Consider the following 22,629-nt stretch of genomic DNA (forward strand, 5'->3'; position numbering starts at 1 on the left):
AAACTGTCAATCAAAGATGATTGATGACCTTAAGCCCCCTTTCTTCTGATTGGTGGGTTTGAATGATGTGCCCCGCCCCCATCAGTGGATTGGTGAAGGACAACCTGTCCTCTGCCCCCACTTAATCCCCACCCCTCCACTTAATTGGGGTATTTAAATAATGTGCCACGCCCAGACTCCTCCCACTTGCTTGACCAAGGTAAGTGTCAAGAACATTTTGATGGATGTCAGTCCCCTGGTCTGTCAAACACGGTTTGTGGCTGGCCCAGTGGCCCCCCACACCTCCCTGCCCCTTCTCCCGAGGACAAGGCCAGACATGTTCTATCTATACGCTGCCGGCGCCGATCGACATGTTCAGGCGTGAATGGCCTGCCTCTGACTGGTGAAAAGAAACACGTTCAGATAAGTCTCCTCCCTTCTGAAAGTGGTGTATAAAGAGTGGTTCATCTTCTCTGGCTCTATGATTTTAATATTATCACGAAATTAAAATATCTAACCTTTGCTTTATCATTTGTAAACCATTTTTATTTTCTGTCTGGAAGCCGCAGTTCGAAATGAAACAGCTTCCCATCTCACAGAACATCCTTTCGCAGAAAGGTATAAGCTTCCAGCCGCAGCAGTGAATCAGGTTTCCCATTGAGCAGCTCGAAGCTGAACAAAGCCTTACCCTCACACAGCTGACAGCCCTTACAAGCCTGTGTAGAGAGAGCTGCCAGCTATCCTGCTGGGTGAGACCCTGCGTGTACGCGCTGGCAAGAGCATGGAGCTCGCAGATCACAGAAAGTCTCTCTCTACACACTGAGACATGAGTTCGGGAGCTGACAGCCTCTGCGCGCCCTCGAGTACGAGCTGGCCAGCGCCTGTTTGCTGGAAGCTGCAACCTGTGTGAGCCCCGGCGCGCTGCTAAGTGTATACGATCCGACATAGACCTGGAAACGGACAGGGCCCTGCTGTGTGAGTCCCGGCGTGAGCTCGCCTGCAAACAACGGTGTGTAATCTCCCACCAGTACCCCGCTGACTGACCCCCTGAGCACTCGCCTGCAAGCAGCTGGGTGTGAGCTCCAAACTCGTGAGCGTGCAGCCCGTCTGTCCATGAGAGGTTAAAGAATTTAGCAACAGTATGTAAAGCACGAGATAACTAGTTTGGATATAAGCCCTGTAAAAATCACACAGAGGTATGCAATCAGTTCCCTTTTAAATCATGTATAAAAAAACCTATCCTTGGCTTTATAATTCTAATTTATATAAAAATTATACCTAAAACAAGCCCTTTTCCATCCAATACACCCTACATTTTAAATAATCAAGTGCCTGTATTTTCAGCTGAGAAAAGATCCACATTGCGAAAGTAAGGCGTTTAGCTTTCTAAAAGTTAGAATTGTACTCGGACACACCGAGAGTGAACGGAGCACAAATATTTACAAGAAGCACGATTCGAACCCACGCCGGCATTTGCCCCTTGGATCTTAAGTCCAAAGCCTTCACCACTCGGACAATCTGGTGATAGAAAAAGCCGCTTTAAAACACCATGGCGCTATTCCATGAATACAGCGGTCATTTTTCAACTCTTTCCAAAACACATCACCCCCCCAGCTCCGGACGCCTGAAGCTAAGGAGGGAGGAGGTCGGAGATGATTCACACTTCATATAAGCAGCAGTTCCCTTTTAAATCATGTATAAAAAAAATCTATACTTGGCTTTATAATTTCTATTTATAATTTGTATAAAAAGTATATCCTAAACAACCCCTTTTTCTATCAAATACACCCCACATTTTAAATAATCAAGAACAATTATGTATTTTCAGCTGAGTTCAGCATTCTTCGCCACTCCATGAAAACTGGGATCCTTCTTTCAGTTCCTTCAAAAACAGTTGGAGATTCCTCTTCCGACACGGGAGGCCAGAAGGGCAACCCTCAACTTCATCTGTGGGTACTGCTCAAGCATTTTGCCGATACGTGTAATTGGGCAGCTGACACAAGAAACAGGATCACCCATACAAGCCTTTAACACAAGTTCATATCTTCCTGTGGTCAATGTAAGTGGTCTTAAAAAGGGACAAAGGGCACACATTGGCTAAAAGAACTCACGGTCCAAATTTATGTGGTTCATTGATGCTCGTTCGAGAAAATGTGAGGTTTGTAAACTCTCTTGGGACCTCCTCCAACTAGACAGCATGCCAAAGAGCATCTCCGCGTCTGTACGGGACAACAGCAGGCTCACAGCTATGCTGCGTCTCTCTGCCAAAGTAAACAGAAAAGATCTCGATGGGTGATACAAGGTTAGGAGCAGGTACATTGTAAATGGAGATAACAGGATTACTTGGTCACTGACCTGGCCACGACCCTTCATGACTGTTGTGTCTGTGTATAGCAGAGTGGCAGATCAGGCTACAATAAATAAGTGTGCCGTTCCTGTTTCAAGCTGAATAAAGCTGGTTTTGCTAAAGTACTGCGACGAAGCCTCGTGTTTTGGGGTGGAAGACGGGGACTTATAGCGCAACCCCGATCTTTAATGCTTTGCTTATGTGGCGCTTCACTGAAGTGCTGTGAGCCTCCTATTGCCCTGCCCCATCAACGGAAAAACAATCTTCAACAGACACTGCAATCGTGCTTTGGGACGCAATTCAGTGTGTCGTTGCCGTTCGGTGGGGAGTGGAGGGGTTCTCAAAAGTGTTCAGAAACCTCACAATATGAAGAAGGATTATTCAGCTTCTGATTGATAACTGTGCCGCACACAACATGCTTCCACATTTAGATAATGTTTGTGTTGAATTCCTCCCACCCAGCTGCACAGCAGTGCTTCAGCCATTGGATTTGGACATCATTCGCACCCTGAAAGTGTATTATGGCAAGGAAATGGCGAGAAAAATTATCATCAGCATAACTTGTAGGCAGGAGGAGATTAAAATTAACACAAAGAAGCCATTGAAATGATTGCAGACGCCTGGACACAAGTTAAAGAAAGCACTATAGTAACAAATACAGAATATCATTACAACTAAATATTTTGTAGGTGCCTGGGAGTTCGATGCAACGTAATTTTACCTCCATTTTAGTTTGTTTATTAAACAGTTTTGTGCAACAGAAACTAATGAACAAACAGTGAAACACTAATCAGTCAATGGCTCAAAGTAGGATTTTTATTTTTAATTTTGAGCCACACAACAATGCAAATTAGTCAGCACTTTGGTTATGTCAATAATTCTGTCTTTAAAACGATATGAAGAAGAAAAATAAGACATTGCGTTTCTGACTATTTATTCAGCCAGTTGCTTAGGCAGACAGTTTATTTCCACTATTCATTCCACAGATGATATCCCAGATACAAAAACAAATGTTCATAAGCAACCAGTGCTGGGAAAGGTTACTTAAATTAAATTCATTACATTGCTCATTAAATATAAAATCCTAATCTCCTCCAGTTCAGTACGTTTCTTTACCTCACTTTTCTCGATGGGGGAGAAAACAGATTTGGATTAAAGCTTTACATCCACTGAATCTGTTGCTGCTGATTTAACTGATCGGTTACTTAACTGCACTTCTCAGTTTGCTACCAGCACTTTCCTAGGAGCTCACGTCACCTCTCTAAGGACAGCATCTCACATCCCAGTCTGAATGGTGAGATGCAATCTTCGTCTCTCAGCAGCCTCGGCCGAGCACTTCAAGCTTACTGCATGGAGCCCTTTGTCCGAAAGGCCGTAGCAGCGCCCACAGATGGGTTGTCTGCAGTTTGTGAGTTGGGGTTTGGCTGAATGTGGAGATATCAGCTCAGATGTTCTCTTCTACATCGATGCCCAGTTCACTAGAGATGAGTTTAGGCTCCTCCGCACACACTGCCTTGGCCACTTTGGTTTCAGTCAGTCTGCTTCTGTTCCAACTCAATAGAGCATGTTAAAGAGGGGTTTCATGGACCTCTGAAAAATGTGCTAATTCACAGGGTTTGGCCAACAGAAAGCCGAGTGCAGGAGTCACCGTCAGATGACTGGAGAGGACAGACAGGTGAATTTGACGATTTTCTAATTTATTCAAAGCAACAAACAATTTACAACAACAAACAAGAAAGCACACTGTAAGTAAATCAAGAGAGTAGAATTCAAAGTCTCTGAGGAACAGGAAACCCCTTTTGGCCGAGGGCGTTATTTTACTAAACTTCCTTGTAATTATTATTAATATGTGACTGATGACAAGGCGACTTACAACATGTGAGACACAATTGCTTACATTTCTTTTGTTTTTTCACTATTAGCACAAGCAGGTGAAGTGACCTCCTCCTGGTGACACACTATCAGTGCCTATCAGTCATAACATATCAAATCCTTTTGAAATTCACTCAAACACGTCTTTGACAGGTTACCATTGCTAGTACCTTATGAAAGCTCTCTGAAAGAATATTTTTCTGGGTGGGAGAAATAAATTCCACCGTTACTTTTACGTAATAACAGTTCAGGAATAAACGATTTAACACCAAAATAAAATGTGGGTACTGCAGAATATTTAAATTCTTTAGGGTGGTACACCAAGACAAAGGGGGTTGATGCCCCCGGTGTAGATCTTCTCCAACTAAGCCCACTTCTGGAGGTGGCACCCAGTCTGAATTCTTTTGTGGCCCAGAAGATTCTGGTTTGTGAGACTCGTCGGCCACATCCAGTACAGCAATATGGCTTCTCGAGATTAATTCCTCCAAATTGTCTTGGCCTTTGTATGTGTAGCAAAGTGTATTCTGATTTTTAATTTGTTTGTTTGTAGCTTTTAGTTAAGAATTTCCACCAAAAGTAATTGTTTGCGTGTACTTAGTTTCATACCAATGGTATTTTGTAGTACAAATGCTAATTAATGCGACTCTCCACAGACGGCAGGCACCCTCAGGTGATGGTGGATGCTGTACAGGTAAGTCTGCTCTCTCCAGACTTTTTCTAATTTTATTCTATTTATTTGACATAAATATTATTTGGTAATTCTCAAGTGTTAATAAAACACACAGAGCACATTAGTTATTTATCAAAAGCAAAAAAATAAAAACAAAACGAAATTTAAAAAAACAGCATTTCTTCTTTTAGTGTGCTGCCACAGCGTTTTAATATAATTCAGCATGATGTACAACATGACCATAAGGATACTTTGGATTTTCATTTTTATTTTACATTTTATTTATATTGTATTAATAGTTTGTGTTTGTAATGATTAGTAACTGATTTGATTTATTATTTAATAAAACATTGGCGAGAAGCTGTTTGTATGGCACCCTGTTTTTTTTTTTTTTGTTTTTTGTAGCCCCTTAAAACACAAGTTATGTGGTGGTAATAGCAATGGTGTAATATAAATTTGATTAACACAGTTAAATTTATTGTACATGTTGTTAAAACATTATGTAATTTCTAAGGTTTTAAATGTAAAAAGTAAATGCTGGTATTTATGTTAAATTATTTTATTGGTTTGGAAAGCAGCAAAAGGGGTCAGAGGTCAGAAAACACAAGAAAAGGAGTGGCGAGAAAAGAAAGGAGAGAACTGGGCTTTTGTGCTGAAAGCGAGGATTGAAACGCAGTCCATGGTAAACATCAGCGAGGAGTTTAAAAAGACGACCAGATTCCAGCACGGAATTAACAGTCGGGACAGAAAACGTGAATGTGATTGTGTTTGGACGGACTGGTCGAGAATGGCCAACCAGTGAGCTAGGGAGCACTGTCTGAAATGCTGAACACGGAAGACGTCGGCAGACATTGGATTACATTGTCGATATCGGATATTGTTACAGCTGACCAACTATCGCTGAGAATTGATACTCGCTAGGAAAGAAACGAAAGGGGACGCACATCTGCTGGAAACCAGAAAACGAGACCCGTCTGCTCTATTACAGAATAAGAGGCGGTCAACGAGTAACGTCACAAGCACCTTCAAGTAACAGGCCTGCAATGCTCATCTGTGGTACCTTTTACCCAACTTTTGTTTGGTTCCTTTAATTTAGTTTGCCAGCTTCGGTTTTATAAGGGGATTGTACTTGTTTATTGATATTTTTTTCATTCAAAGAAAGGACTGCTGGTTCAACACTGATATAGATTTCTTGGATTATTTAAATTTATACTTTTGTATGGATGTGTTATGTATATATGTAAATAGTTAATTTATTTAAACTAAACCATTGAACTTTGCCTTTTTTTATATATAATGGCTGGCTAAGCCATAAAAGGGGAAGAAAAAAAAAAAAAAAAGGAAATCACGTTTGGCAGGTGGCTATAGTATCCTTATGTGGAGTCTAGTAACGAATTGTACAATTAATGGTAGAGTTACTGTATAAAAATTACATTAGTAACACAGGTTTGTTCCTTGAAACAGTTGTGCTGACAACACTAAGGTAAAAATGTATATTTAAAGAAAGTAAAGAAGGAAAAAAAGAAGAAAACAACTCAGGTAAGAACCCTCAGTAAAAGCAGAGGGGTGCTACAGTTAGTTTTTGGAAACGTTTGTTATTTTATTTTTTGTTATATAAAAATAGAAAAATATATATTATTATATACTGCGGTGGGTTGGCACCCTGCCCAGGATTGGTTCCTGCCTTGTGCCCTGTGTTGGCCGGGATTGGCTCCAGCAGACCCCCGTGACCCTGTGTTCGGATTCAGCGGGTTGGAAAATGGATGGATGGATGGATGGATATTATTATATAGCTGAACTATGATTTATTATGTGAGGTTATGTATATTGTAAAGAGTTCTTTTCTTATGAAATGTGTATAATATATTGTAAATAGTTCTATATGTAATACGTATGTTATGAAAACAGAGCTAGGCACATGGTGGAGGCTGTAGGGGCTTTGGTGAGAAGCGGTTTGTATGACGCCCTGTTCTTTATTTTGTTTCTGGAAAGGGAAAAAGGATATAAACTTCTGATTCTCCTCTGTGTTGATTTGTTTCTGACACAACACTAAGTAGGATGGATTCCAGTCAGTTGCATGTGCTTACTGTCCAGGCAGGAGTGAACCTCACTCTTTAGTCAGGACAGTTCAGTTGTACTTCTCTCCGGTGTGAATTCTGGTGTGTCTCTGAAGAGAACTCCTCTGACAGATTTGTTTGCCACATTCCAAACAGCAATATGGCTTCTCTCAGAGATTAATTTGTCAACAATGCTTACTTTTCAAGACAGGAGTGAACCTCACTCTCGAGTTCTGAAGGGTGCTTGTTTTTCTGGACTGATTTTTGAACTGCTACCCTTTATATTCTGTTGTGAACTCTAGTGTGTATCTGAAGATTGCTTATACATGAAAACTGTTTACCACATTCATTACAGTAATACGGCTTCTGTCCCGTGTGAACTCTAGTGTGTCTTTGAAGACTGCCTATACGTGAAAACTGTTTACCACATTCATTACAGCAATACGGCTTCTCTCCAATGTGAACTCTAGTGTGTATCTGAAGATGGCTCATTTGTGAAAACTGTTTACCACATTCATTACAGCAATATGGCTTCTCTCCAGTGTGAACTCTAGTGTGTATCTGAAGACTGCTTATACGTGAAAACTGTTTACCACATTCATTACAGCAATACGGCTTCTCTCCAGTGTGAACTCTAGTGTGTATCTGAAGATTGCTTTTATGTGAAAACTGTTTACCACATTCATTACAGCAATACGGCTTCTCTCTCGTGTGAACTCTAGTGTGTCTCTGAAGATGGTTCATTTGTGAAAACGGTTTACCACAGTCATTACAGCAATACGGCTTCTCTCCCGTGTGAAGTCCAGTGTGGATCTGAAGAGCACTCCTGCCAGAGAATTCTTTTCCAGATTCCAAACTGCACTGATCTTTGTTTCCTGTACAAAGTTTAAAAGGGGAAAAAAGAGCTTACTTTCAGTCTACTGCCTTTATTATTAACATTAACTCGCATTAAATACATGGCTGAAATTAGGAACAACCTTTGATAAGCATAACCAATTATAAAACTTCAGTCGTACATGGAAAGCACACTCAATTTGTTAATTTTACGTTTTCTATTACAACTACTTAGCAGGGCCACATGTATAAAACTTGCTTCTGCTCGGCAACATGTGTAAGCCATTTCTCACACAAAAGTTTGGATTTTTAAAACTAGAACTTTGTGTTTAAATTGGCTTAAAGTTACTGCAAGTTTTGAGCATTTGTAAGTCCCATACAGACTTTATTTGTGTTGGCATTTTAGCAACACCTGGTGGACAAACAAACTGAGCAGAAAATCTCATTTCATTGCACATTTCACATTCTGATGTTTGAAAGGCTACACAAGAAGTGAGTTGATATATCACAATGACATTTTGGCTCATGATGATGACTGAATTATAAGCTGATTTAGACTCCCTACTGTCATCCTCTTTGAAGTGTGTGCTGAACATGTGCCTTCATTACAGAGACCATCACGCAGAAATCACACAGTCTCAGTTCTCTTACAGGTCTTAACAGCTGTGGGTTATTTGGTGATGGTGGCTTTTCAGTGTGAACCGCCTGACCGGTGAGGAACCTCCGAGTCACCCTGAGCCACATCATGACATCTGTATGGGGTGGTACATTTAAGATGTTACAGAGATACACGCAATATCCTTAGAGATACACGCAATATCCTTACTATCAGGATGCGCAAGCTATAATCAAAATGCAATCTGCAGCAACATCTTCTGTCATCAGCAGTGGTGGTCTTCCTTGGCCTATCTGTCCCTTTGTGATTACTGAGCTCACCTGTGCATTCTTCTTGTTGATATTCCACACAGTTGATTTAGGTCATCCTAACGTTTTACTGATGTCTCTAATGGTTTTAATATTGTTTTTCAGCCTCATAATGGCTTCTTTGACTATCATTGACACAGCTGTTCAACAATGGCCACTACAAACTCCAAAGGGCAGAAGCAAGATGAGGTGTCTTAGGCCTGTAAGACTAAAGCAATGAAACACACCTGAGGAATCACAAACTCCTCTGACATCAATTGGCCCAAACATTACGGTGCCCTGAAATAGAGGGGGTGGGGGTCATGTAGAAAAAGTGCTGTCATTTCTACAGTGTGTGACTGAAATGTTTGCAAATCCCCTTTTAATGAAGATGTGTAACTTTAATCAAATCTAAATTTTTTTAATCTGTTGAGAAAAGGGGTAAATGAAAGAAAAATAATACTTTGTTTCAGCCATTACGGAGAGTACTGTATAAAACAGAATGCCATGCCAAACATGAAAAAGGCACTTTCAATAATCAGAATGTGTCCTTACATTTATGCACAATTAAACCAAAACCATTTTACACCAAAATAAACATCAAAATGGCTTCATTAAATGACCAAGGAAAAGAGAGCAATGGATGAGTGACGCCTCAGTGCCCAGGCCTACAGAAGCTGCTGTGACCTCGGAGAAAAATGAGAAGCTGTTGGTATTTCAGCTCTACAGGGGAGTGACAGGTGACACAAGGACTGGTCACCTTTATACTCACCATTATAATGTTTATGGGTATCTACTGTCAGGACTTATGTTGAGTAAACTAAAATTTGCCAGGTTTACTGTCTATTTGCTCTAATGTGTGTGTTCACGTATGGAATTATTATCTCTGTTATAGATGCAAACATCAAGCAGTCTAAGCCTGCACTCAATGAAGAGCGCTATAAACAATAAATACAACTGAACTATAACAGTAGTGTTAGACCAGTGATTCCCAATCGGTGGCTCGCGTGCTTTATAAAAGGGGTTTGCAAAAAAAAATATCGTAATGGCGGAATTTAAAAACGTAAAAAATAACAAAATATTAAATGTTGGCAAATCTATTCACAGTACTATTAATAATACAATAATAAAAATGGGTCAACAAATCAATTAAAATGTCAAATTCATGAATATTACCTCAGTCACTTACGCATTGCGACGGAAGATTCTGTAAAATTGTTGAGTCGCAACAGGTAACAATATGTAACGCGATGAGACGCTACGCCACTGGCGATGCGTGTACATTCTCGTATGATCCGGAAACTTCCAATTCAGCAAACCGAGAAGCCCGAATGCGCTCAAAAATAACGTCTGCCGATATAAAAACACGTCGATCAGACAAGGAAGAGTAGAGTCGAATTGAATCGTACGATGCGCTTAAGAACCACGAGTGATTTTAATAAGATAAATTAGTAGTGCATAGTGTGTGTAAATAAATTACGATAAAGACTTTTTACTTAAATGTGCGCACATCGAAACTGAATAATTATTACTCCGTAATTTTATTATGGATTGATAGGTTAAAAATGGGTAGTTTCATCAAATCTGACAAAAAGCTGGACGAGAAATCAATTGCTTCTACTTCAGTCCCTGATTTGGTACCAACACAGGGTGATGACACTGAAAGCTGCAGTGAGCTAACATCTCTCCAGACTGAAAGGAAGGAAAAAATAGGCAAACATAGTAGGACAAAAGAGAAGAAACGAAAATATGACAGTGACTATTTACAAATGGGTTTTTATTTTACCGGGGATGAGTCGGAACCTAAACCGCTTTGTGTAATTTGTAATGAAGTCTGACAACAGCAGTTTAAAACATCATCTTCTTCGTAGACACATTGAAACAAAACATCCAACGTACAAGGATAAACCTTAGTTTTATTAATGTTTGTCTGTGAATGTTTTACAATTATGTTTAGGTTTTTCAATATGAATCATTTAGTATTCAAAATGGAAAATAAATTTTAATAAACAATCCAATTGTTTTATTTACTACTAGCCATGTGCGCCCAACTACGTTGCGTGTGTTAAAGTTGTCTGTGAAGGGCTCCCTGTTTAAACGCGGCTGCCAGTCGTGAACTGGGCCCTTCGTCGCACAGCATTATGATTTTTTATAATGGAAACAAAATTACAAAACAAAACCGTTGGACATTGATTCGATAGGAACGGCCTACTCAGAATCACTGTCCGAATAGTAATTATGTGGTGGTGGAGGAGCATTTCTGCTTCTCTCCGTTCACAGTCCGTCTCGTTTTCATGACGCTGTAGTTTCCTCTCATGATCTGTTCTCAACCTTTCTCCAATCTCGCAGGTTGCTTTGTGGCAATCCAAAGAGTAAGGAAGAACCAATGCTTCTTTCTTGAACTCCAAACGCTGATTGATGGAAAATCACAGAAGTGTGTCCGACTTACATACTCTGACTACCGACTTCAAGAAGTAGGTGAACATTCGATTTGGATGAAGTAGTGCCAACGACGATCGATAGAAACAAAAAAAAAAAACAGTCTCGACAATGAAGTAGGTGTCGACACCAGATCTAAACACAAAGCACGGTGTTGACGCCAGATCTAAACACAAAGAGTGGTGTCGACACCAGATCTAAACACAAAGCACGGTGTTGACGCCAGATCTAAACACAAAGCACGGTGTCGACGCCAGATCTAAACACAAAGAGTGGTGTCGACACCAGATCTAAACACAAAGCACGGTGTCGACGCCAGATCTAAACACAAAGCACGGTGTCGACGCCAGATCTAAACACAAAGCACGGTGTCGACGCCAGATCTAAACACAAAGCACGGTGTTGACGCCAGATCTAAACACAAAGAGTGGTGTCGACACCAGATCTAAACACACAGCACGGTGTCGACGCCAGATCTAAACACAAAGCACGGTGTTGACGCCAGATCTAAACACAAAGAGTGGTGTCGACAGTGTTTGTAAACAAAAGTAACAACCAAGGCAGTGTCAGAGGAACATGAATTTGCGGACAAACACAGATAAAGATCCAAATGAAGATTATATATAAAGATATCGTAATGACTACACAGGGGGTTCGCTAATTTATTCCAGTTTTTTGAAGTGGTTCACAAGGAGAAAAAGGTTGAGAATTGCTGTGTTAGGCAAATTAATCGGCCTTGAATTAAAATTGTCCAGTTTTTGCTGTTTATTGTGAAATCGGTTTGTAGTTGGTTGACTGGTCTACCGATTTCTTGATATGGAATATTTGAATTTGAGGGCACGTGCAGCACTGACAGAGAGCACAAAGTGGAAAGTGGTGTAGAAAATAACTGCTGTTTGGAAATATCTTAAAAGTACCTGAAAAGCGATAGGAATGTTATATGTGAAGTTTAAAATGAAAAATTCGTAGCAACTTATTTGATGAGACACTTGTAGATACAACACTCGATTGAGCGCATCGACTTTCAGCAATGCAGTGAAAGCAGGAAAACCACTAAGGAAACAAATGCGTCTCAGCTCTCAGTAATGGCACTGTTTGAAAAGAACCAGAAATATGATCGGGACAGGACAAAAAAAAAAATCAGAGTATCCCTCAAAAATAATTGCAATTTATCATTTTAGATACTGAGCCATTTTTATTATAGAAAGTTTAGGATTCCATCATTTAAGTCCTATAACATGGATGCACGATATACACTGGTGAGAGGATGGTTTGTTTTAGACGTACACTTTCGTGACATTTCATATACAGTGACATGCGAAAGTGTGGGGACCCCCCCAGATCAAAATAACTGTTACTGTGAATAGTTAAGTCAATAGAAGATGAATTGATCTCCAAAGGCCAGGCCACCATTCTTTTCTGCGATTTAAATAAGATTTGTGTATTATTTTTGCTTTGTAGTATGAGAAAAGGAAGAAGGTGCCCCACTAATGTATGGGCACCCCAAGTGATCAGAGGTCTCAGATAACTCTAAAACCCCCACACATCCCCCCCGATGTCATAGTTTAAATTAGCTCCTTAAGGGCTTTGGCTTGTTCACAATCATCATTAGGAATGGCAACATGATGCAAATTTCAAAGCTGTGTCAATTCTCAGACTCCTCACAGCTTGTCCTAGCACTCTGAGGAATAAAATAAGTGGTGCCCACAAAGCAGGAAAAGGCTACAAGAAGACAGCAAAGAGTTTTCAAGGAGCCATTTCCTCAGTTTGTATCGTTATTAAGAAATGGCAGTTAGCAGTCTGGAAAACCAAAACAATTTTCAAGAGAACTGCTCATAAGATTGCTAGAAAGGCAATTCAAAACCCCAAAAGCTTCATGAAGGTGTTTTTGTAGTCACACTCTGGAGTGGTGATGCGCTGTTCTTCTGGTGCAGCGACACCACCACCGATATGACCTTCACGAAAAAGCCATTAGAAGAAAACCTCTCCTGTGTCCTCACCATAAAATTCAGCATCAGAAGTTTGCAGATGAACATCTAAACAAGCCAGATGCATTTTGCAAACAAGTCCTGTGGACTGATGAAGTCAAAACAGTACTTGTTGGCCACAATGTGCAAAGGTGGGTTTGGAGTAAAAAGGGGGCTGAATTCCATGACAACAGCACATCTCTGACTGTGAAGCAATGGGAGAAGATTGATCATCTTTCGGGCTTGTGTTGCAGCTGGTAGCCTGGGGGTATTTTTCAGTTTCTTAAATTGAGTGTGCGTGAGTCACCTTGACATCAGTCTAACAGCCAGAGACAGCAACAATAACATTTATTTATATAGCACATTTTCATACAAAGATGAAGACCCCATCTTCATACAGAGCAAGGAAAGGTGGACAAAAATCACAGCCTTACAAAATTATTTTCCTTTGATTAAACAGAAATTGGAAATATTACAAAAAATCTGATGAGAACAGGCCATTCAGCAAAACAACTCTTGCCAATCTGATCCACCTAACCTCTCTAAAACAACATCACTTTGAGTTTTCAAAGTTCCTAAAAGTCCTACTTTCCAACATCACTACCTGGTAATGTTGTCTGTTGTTTTTCTGTGTGAAGAAAAACTCTCAATGGTGTAGCGGAGCTATTGGGGAATGAAACTTCAACTCTTAGCAGTGGCTCCAATTGGTCGTCTGCTGATGGTGCAGGGGCTGCTGGGGACAAGGAGGCAGGCGCAACATTTAAAAGGAGGCCAGTTCAGAGGACAAAAAGTCTTTTGTGTTTGGTGTCTGGAGTTGCCTATCTGTCTGCCTTCCCATTTTGCTACTTGTGTTTTCTCATTTTGTCCTGGAGATCGTCTCCTGTTTGGGTGTATGGACTGTCTGGTGTCTTCCTGCTGCATGAGGACTGTCTGAGGATTTATTGTCATCCTGCAAAGAAAGGAGCGCTCCTGATCCCAATGACAAGTCATCATCTCATCAGGAAATACCAGTAGGACTGACCTTTACGTTCATATACAGCGTGCTGATCTCTGGACTACCTACCGCCATCAATACATTTTATCAGTTGCCGTTTACATGGACTTCATTGTGTGTGGTTTGTGTTAGTGGTTTGTTATTGTTGAATTCGTGTTTATTGTATATCGCCATAAGGGGAATGGGGTAGGATCATTTTCATTTAATATTCTTTAATTTCTATTACCGGTTGCTTTTTTGTCTCTGCGAGGGAGTGTGTGTGAGTTGGGTGCATTCCTGGGATCCCGACTGAAAAAATAAATAAATCACCATCTTAATCAACGGTGGGAATCTTAGCTGGGTTTTTTAATCCGCTAGAGATCTTTATGTGGAATTATCCCCCAAGAAGTCTCCAACTGTGTCTTCATGTTCTTGTTGAACTCTTTTTAAAAGTAACAGCCAGGCTCCACTACTCTAATTACTTTCATGACGTTAAACACTTCAGTCATGCCTCCTCTTAATCTCCATTTGCTTAAACTGAAAAGGTTGAACTCATTTAATCTTTTCCGATAATTTCTACATCTCACCCCTAGCTTTCCTCTGCAATTTTTCTAGCACTGCTTTGTATTTTTTGGAGACTGGAGACCTCAAAAAAAATGCTGAAAAATGCTTGCTCCCTTCCTTGCAGCTACTTTGTATGCTTCGCATATTTAAAAGCCAAACAGCCCTATTGATTTTTGACCGTTTGCTGTTTTTTCTCTCTCTCTCGCTCTCTCTCCCTCTGACTCGCACTCCTTTGAAGAGGAAGATGTGTTTGCATTCTTTTAATTGTGAGACGGAACTGTCATCTCTGTCTTGTCATAGAGCACAGTTTAAACTTTTGAAAAAGAGACAAATGTTTGTTGGCAGTGTTTGAATAACGTTCCTGTCTCTCTACAACCTCCTGTGTTTCTGTGCAAATCTGTGACCCAAGCATGACAATATAAAAATAACCATATTAACATATGGTTTCTACTTCGCGGATTTTCACCTTTCGCGGGGGGGGGGGTCTGGAACGCAACCCCCGCGATGGAGGAGGGATTACTGTATAGAAGATTAGTTTAAGGCATGTGATTGTAATTAACCTGTAACAATATAATGGTCCACAGAATGGTCAAACTATTCTAAATTCAATAGCTGCTTTAGCGTTGTTACTTTCACTGCACCTTCTTCTTCTTTCAGCTACTCCCATTAGGGGTTGCCACAGCGGATCATCTTTTTCCATATTACTCTCACTGCACCACTCGGAGTATTTATATCACTGTATCTGAGTGTGAATCACAGATCTACAGCAGCTGATCGGAAAGAGAATTACCTGTATACAGCATCAAGCACACGCTGCCTCAGCCATTCGCTATTTGAACTCTTCTCACACGGCAAACGCTTCAGAGCCTTTCCTGTTCGGACTTCGCTGTTCACAAACAGTTTCATCCCAAGAACTCTAAACGCACTCAATTAGTCTATCAAGTGCTCCTTGTAGAACTGTTTGTACTTGCAAGTTACAGTGAGGTAATTGTACTTATGATAGTTATAATATTGCACAACCTGAGCCACTTTTTAAAGCGCGCATTTACATATGATGACTATATATTTTTAAGATGAAATGCAGCAAAATATATTCATTATACAGATAAAACTTTACACGGTGCCACAGCGCTAGCGAGAAGCTTGAGCTCCGTGCACGGATTGTTCCTGCATCGCGCTGTATTCTTGCTGTGGCTGGCGCAACACTGGAAGGATAGATGGATAGCATAAACAAACATTACGAAGATATTTTGATGTTCTTTAAAAAGTTTTGAAGAATCTGTGTTCTAAGTAGGGAATCCATTCCCGGGCATTTTTCATTCCCGGGAATGAAACTGCTGTAATTACCGGGAAAACGGGAACGGCCAAGCTTGCATATATAGCGTGTAAAAGTGTAAAAAAATCGATCAAGAAATAACTTGATCGTTGTTATAGTTGAAAATAATTAAGTGGCACAGTTTTTTGGCCCACGGTATAGTGTGCTGCCGATTAATTCAGTCAACAACAGACCAGCAGCAGTCAGTCTCCCGGCTGACTAAGCACAGTGGACTGGAAGGTGTCTGCACTCTGCAGCTCACGAATGCCAGGACGGGGCAGAGTTCATGGACGTCTGTGCTGTTGACAGCATTGAACAGCAACTTGAAACTGCAATGCGTCAATATGTTGCATACGCATTATCTGTGCTAAGAAACTTGCCATCACAGAATAATGACAAGAAACTGGATGCATCAGTAAAAGCTGAAATGGTGTTTCAGAGCAGCAGCAAGTGCGGGCATTGTTTAGAACAAGTGTATCAGTATCTGATGACTTTGCCGCTTATTTCAGTGGAGGCAGAGCGTGCTTTCTCAGCAGCTGGTGTACTCTGCAACGAAGGTGCGCTCTCGCCTGGACGACCGCACGCTCGACACGTTGTGCTTTCTACACTCTTATTACCACAACTAACTAGATACGTGTACTTATATGACAGCATGAACTGCTTGTAGTTAAGGTTAGTCTTTTATTGGTGGCAACATATTGCAGTAGTTTATTAAAAATAAGTGTCACTCGTTCTAAAACCGTTCACATGTGAGATGCCCGTGCACTGTGTGACATGCGGGATTCCCGAGTTCCCGGGAATGGATAAACCCTGTCCGGGAATGGATTCTCTAGTTCTAAGCTTACAGATGGCTTAACATCTATTACAGAGCCGATTGTGTGGCGATTGGGTATTTAGAGTAAGAAAAGGACGGACAGGAATTGGTGGTTAGTACGGTTGAAAAAGACAGTACTTCTGTAATAAAGCATTTCATCGAAGGTCGCACATGGCGCAGCAAGCATCTTGCGTAAGCCATGAACAATCACTGCACCACCGTGTTCCCATGATTAGTAACATGCTTTAACTCCTATCATCATGAAAATGATATCACGGATACTTCTCAGTATTTTAATTTTTCAGAGAGCTGTAATATTACGAATGTAATTGATTCTGTGTCCTGTTGGAGGAAGAGCACGCAGTGATTCAGGCACAGAGCACATACAAGATCAAATACAAAACAAAGCACTTAACGCTCTACTTTAATTTACTAGTTTCTCAAATCCCATTGTAACTAAACGATTTTAAGATTGAGTTTATGATGTTCTACTTTAATGACAAAATAAACTACATGATTAAAGTGGAAATTTCGAGATTAAAGTTGACATTTCGTGCTTTTTTCACACTGTCTTTTTTTTTTTTCCACTGTACCCTAATAAGCTTTCATATGACACTCAGAAGGTGGGATACGACTCACTTTTCACGGTGACTTTGATATCTGACAACTTTTTTTATTTCGGGCACTGTGCGACTCTGAACTTGAGCTTTCGAGTTTCTCCGACACGGTATGTCACTCAATCAACTTCCTTTTGTTGTTTATACCACTGTTTAAACCAACAAATAGTACGTTTTTCTTTGCCTCCACTTGATATTCGCTGAAATTTTTCTATTTTTCCCTCGTACTTTTGCTATTGCCTTTTCACAGAACACTGAGCTTAAGGACTATTGATATTGATTTCCATATTCAAAGAGGCGTAATTCTGGGAGGAGTTGGGGGTGGGGCAGCAGGCGCGTGCACGTGCATTAATTTCCATGCTGGCCAGGATTTATGTAGCGGAAGAACATGGAAGTTGGCGACCGCACTGATTTATGCATCTGGATCTTTTTGTGCGTAAGTACATTTCCGCTTTTGTGCTTATGTCATGTTATAGTGCGAATTCTACGCACTAAAAATTAAACGAACACTTTGAAAACCCATCAGCACTCAATGGGGAAAAAAAATCCTGCTGGCTATCTCTACTGCTATGGCCTGATATGGTAATGTGTTACGAACGAAAGGATGGCAGCCACATTGTTTGATGGAAATGAAAATGATCAACCTACAGAGGGCTGAATTCAAAGATACCCCGAAAATCAAAGGGAATAAATGATGCAGTAGGCAGGCAAGTCCATTCGGCCAAAATTTAATTGCAGCAACTCCAAAATCATATTCAGTAGTTTGTATGGCACCCATGTGCTTGTATGCATGCCTGACAACATTCTAATAAAAAGACGGATGGTGTCCTGAGGGATCTCCTCCCAAATCTGGACCAGGGCATCACTGAGCTCCTGGACAGTCTGAGGTGTCGGATGGACTGAAACATAATGTCCCACCCAGAGATGTTCTATTGGATTGAGGTCAGGTGAGTGAGTGTGGGGGCCAGTCAATGGTATTAATTCCTTCATCCTCCAGGAACTGCCTTCATACTCTCGCAGACACATGAGGCCGGGGAATTGTCGTGCACCAGGAGGAACCCAGGAGCCACTGCACCAGCATAGGGTTTGACAAAGGGTGGGCCAAGAATTTCATCCAGATACCTAATGGTAGTCAAGGTGCCATTGTCTGGCCTGTAGTGGTCTGTGCATCCCTCCATCGATATTGCCCCCCCCCAGCTATACCATCCCTGACTGACCCACCACCAAATCGGTCATGCTGAGCAATGTTACAGGCAGCATAACGTTGTCCACGGCTTCTCCAGACCCTTTCACGTCTGTCACATGTGCTCAGGGTGAACCTGCTCTCATTTGTGAAAAGCACAGGGTGCCAGTAGTGGAATTGCAATCCTAGTGTTCTATGGCAAATGCCAATCAAGCTTGGACAGTGCCCACTAGAGGACGTCGAACCCTCATGCCACCCTCATGTAGTCTGTTTCTGATGGTTTGGTCAAAGACATTCACACCAGTGGCTTGCCTGCTGGAGATCATTTTGTAGGCTCTGGCAGTGCTCATCCTGTTCCTCCTTGCCCAAAGGAGCAGATACCAGTGGGTACTGCTGATGGGTTAAGGACCTTCTACAGGGGGCCCTGTCCAGCTCTTCTAGAGTAACTCCCTGTATCCTGGAATCTCCTCCACACCCTGTGCTGGGAGACACAGCAAACTTTCTGGCAATAACACGTGGTATTGATGTGTCTGCCAATCCAGGAGAAGTTGGATTACCTGTGCCATTTCTGTTTGGTCCAGGTATCACCTCATGTAACCAGAAGTGACACTGACTGTAGCCAAATGCAAAAACTAGTGGAAAAAAAAAAAGATGGGGTGAAAAATGGAAGGACAACACGAAGGAAACCAGTATAATCTAACAAAAGCATCACTGCACATCTCAAACTTGTACAAGATCACCACAATGTTCCAGAGCAAACAATGTTCTGTAGACGAATCAGGAAAAAGTTGAACTCGTTTGTCAAAACATGTGACACCATGTTTGGAGGTAAGAGACAACAGCACATTGATACTAAAGCATCAAGGTGAAGGGAGCATCATGGGTTGGCGGAGAGGTGCAAACGGATCTAAGACGTGATTTAATGTGGGACGGATTTACGAGTTTTTTCGTAGGCTCTGGTAATTCTAGTGTTAAAATTCAAGGCTGACCACCAGCCACGTGAAGTTTGGTGGAGGCCATTTCTATTAAAGAAGGGTCAACCAGTCTGTAAAGACAGGAGGGTCACAGAGCGGACTGTGAATGTTAAAATGATGTGTTCAGGACTGACAAGAAGTCCTCCAATTGTTTGTGGGTTATTAGCTTTGGTTGTCTATATTTGGAGCATAGATGAAGATCAGACCTCATTGTTATGATGAATTAAAGCAGACATCCAGGGAATTCCAAAAGGTTCACAACCTTCTTTTGCAGCTGTATATTTGTATTGCACTCTTTACCAAGGACATGTTTAGGACTTTTGCATGAAAAATTGCAAACCTTACATAAACATTGATGAAATCTCAAACAACATTTAAGCACACAATAAAACACAGTATTTCTCATAAAAACAGCAAGACTAGACCTATCAAGCCCATAAACTCCAACTCTAAAACTTGCCCATTTTTTATTTTGCACTTACTTTTTCCAGACTGCTTTGTAGATGGTGGCCGATTTTCTTGAGCTCTAACAGATGTACTTTTCTTAGTCCTCTTTGGTTTAGACTGTAATGATTCAGTCTTCACATTGACAGAAGGCTCTGGAGATGAACAGTGTCTGCTTTGAGAAGAGTCTAACCAGGTTACCACTCCATCTTGACACCCATCATGAAGGTTGTCTTCTTTTACACTGTCCAGATTTGTATGGTTAATTGTCTCAATGCTGACAGACTTCTCTTCAGCTTCATCTTTAATGCCCACTGTCTGTAGTTCACTGCTCACCTCCTTAATGCTCAGACTTTCCTGTTTAAGGTAGATGGACTCCAACTCACAGTCCTCCTCCTTAATATCCATGATATTTGTGTCCACATCACAGCTCTCCAGTTTCACATCCATTGAGATGTTCCAGTAAACATCAGCGTCTTCTTTTTCTCTGTAAAAAGAACAGGAAGTAACTTCATTAAAACTTCATCACTTAGCTCTGAAGTCACTTGAATGTCATTTCATAACACCCTCTCTGTTAAGGTTTATATAAAGACCAGTAACGGCGTACTGCACGATAATGTGCAGTGAATACACTTGACTTGTGCATTCCTAGTTTTCTTACTCTTCCTCTGTCTGTTTAGCATTCGCTTGCTCAGAGGTTGATGCGCTTGCTGCTCTCTGAGCAGTTCTTCTTTTTTCTACCTAGCGGCCCGCTGCTTCTCTTTTATCTTTTCACGTTAAAACTGATTAAGTTAGTTTTTATGTTGCAATTACTTAGTACATTTACTTTAATTTTTCACTTAAGCTGGCACTTAAGTCTTCAATCTGCCTCAAGAATAAATTACCGAATGTGGTAGGGAATGATAACGACGCCCATACGCATGCACCGCACGGCCGCCCTGCTGCATGCTGCCGAGAGTTTATTCTACAATAAAAAAATAAAAAGAGTAATAAAAATTATCACCTCGAAAGCGGACAGTAGACGTCACGTAGTATATGTGTACCAAATTTCAAGTCAAAAGGTGAAACGGTTTGCAAGCTACAGGTGATTTAAAATCCTGGACAGACAAACGAACAGCCACGGTAGCGTATTAAATAAGAAGATTGACCGTTCGTAGCATGCCAACAGTAACACATTACTTTTTATTTCAAATTATCAGTGGATGGAAGGTCCAACAGGCTGAAACGAGAAGAATAATCTACTATGGGTAACCCTAAGAGGAGAAACCAGGTAAGTAGCAACCAATTACTAACCTTCATGAATATTCTACTCAAAGAGGATCTTAATAACAGGAGAGAGGTCAGGTGGTATGTAGGGATGACCATTATTTACCGACTCAGTACCAATACTGCGGTCTGAAAGCTGGTATTGATACCAAAGTCAAAAGAGTCAGTATCGATCTAACACTACCTTGGCAAGGCAAAGTTAGATTTATAAATACATCTTTAGAACATGGGAGAATAAATATTATTATTAATAATAATAATAATAATAATAAAGGCAGAAACAGGGCACACATGAAAACTGCACATGGGAAGTAAACAGGCTGAGGTTTAAACTCGCACTACTGAAGCTGTGCAACATTAACACAGACTTCAAATTGTTAATAACAACTTCTTTAATACTCATTATCAGGCATTACCAGTTGAACTTTAGCACCAAAAGATATAAAATTGTGCAGTACGGTGGTATAGGATTAGGGAGAGAAACAAAAATCCAATCCCACTCAATGCATGGAAATGTATGCTGTTTAAACTGGATTACGCAGTTTACAAAAACTGTACATTGGCTCCAGAAGACCCCCCGTGACCCTGTAGTTAGGATATAGTGGGTTGGATACTGGGTGGATGGATGGATGGATAGATGGATAAACCGTATGGAGGCTTCATCAGGTATTCAGAGCCTTTCATTTTCTGTACACTTGATTGTGTTGCAGGTTTAATTTTAAATGGATACATTTTACACTTTTGCCTATTAATTTACACTTAATAACCCATAATGACAACATGAAAATACATTTTCAGAAAAGTCTCAAAACTGTATTCTCTCATTTCAACAGTAGAAGTATTCAAACACTTTGCTGTAGCTCTTCAGATAGTGCTGCTGCTTTGCAGTAAGGAGACTGTGGAAGGTTGTGGGTTCGCTTCCCCGGTTCCTCCCTGTGTGGATAGCGCTTTGAGTACTGAGAAAAGCGCTATATAAATGTAATGAATTATTATTATTATTATCCTATTTGTTTTCATTCTTCTTGAGATGTGTCTAGAACCTCATTGGAGACCACCTGTGACAAACTGACTTGATTTGACATTGTTTAAAAAAGCACATGTGTACCTGTGTATGTAAGGCCCCACGATTCAAACTGCATGCCACAATGAAACCTAAGCGAAGATGTCCAAGAAACTCTTCTGTAGACCACAGCAATCAAATTGTGGTCAGGCATAGATAAAGACAAGGGCATAAAAAACATTTCTAAAGCTGTTGGCATTTCCAGGAATACTCTGGCCTCCAATAATTGTGAAATGAAAGAAGATTGGCACCCACCAGGATTTCACCTAAAATGTGCAGTCCAGCCAAACAGAGGGAACACTCCAAGATAGGCATTGGTCAAGAAGGTGATCAAACACTAATGGTTGCTGT

The 22,629-nt window shown here is 40.8% G+C and overlaps 1 protein-coding gene across 1 annotated transcript; it reads right to left on the minus strand.

Annotated features, from left to right (window-relative positions):
* Window positions 1-6,641: 6,641 nt before the first annotated feature.
* LOC127526496 (zinc finger protein 239-like) lies at window positions 6,642-20,432 on the minus strand. The gene is made up of 2 exons (XM_051922039.1): window positions 19,991-20,432; window positions 6,642-7,800 (listed from the first exon to the last, which is right to left on the minus strand). The coding sequence occupies exons 1-2, from the start codon at window positions 20,400-20,402 to the stop codon at window positions 7,205-7,207; spliced, it is 1,008 nt and encodes a 335-aa protein (XP_051777999.1). The 5' UTR covers window positions 20,403-20,432; the 3' UTR covers window positions 6,642-7,204.
* Window positions 20,433-22,629: the final 2,197 nt, after the last annotated feature.

The sequence above is a fragment of the Erpetoichthys calabaricus genome, unplaced genomic scaffold (genome assembly GCF_900747795.2).
Source record: "Erpetoichthys calabaricus unplaced genomic scaffold, fErpCal1.3, whole genome shotgun sequence".
Taxonomy (NCBI): Eukaryota; Metazoa; Chordata; class Cladistia; order Polypteriformes; family Polypteridae; genus Erpetoichthys; species Erpetoichthys calabaricus.

Excerpts from the sequence above, each read along its gene's own strand:
- LOC127526496 (XM_051922039.1), bottom strand. The coding sequence starts at position 20,402 with ATGGATGTGAAACTGGAGAGCTGTGATGTGGACACAAATATCATGGAT. Across the intron at positions 7,801-19,990 it reads TACAAAGCAGTCTGGAAAAA|GAAACAAAGATCAGTGCAGT; the intron begins GTAAGTGCAAAA and ends AACTTTGTACAG.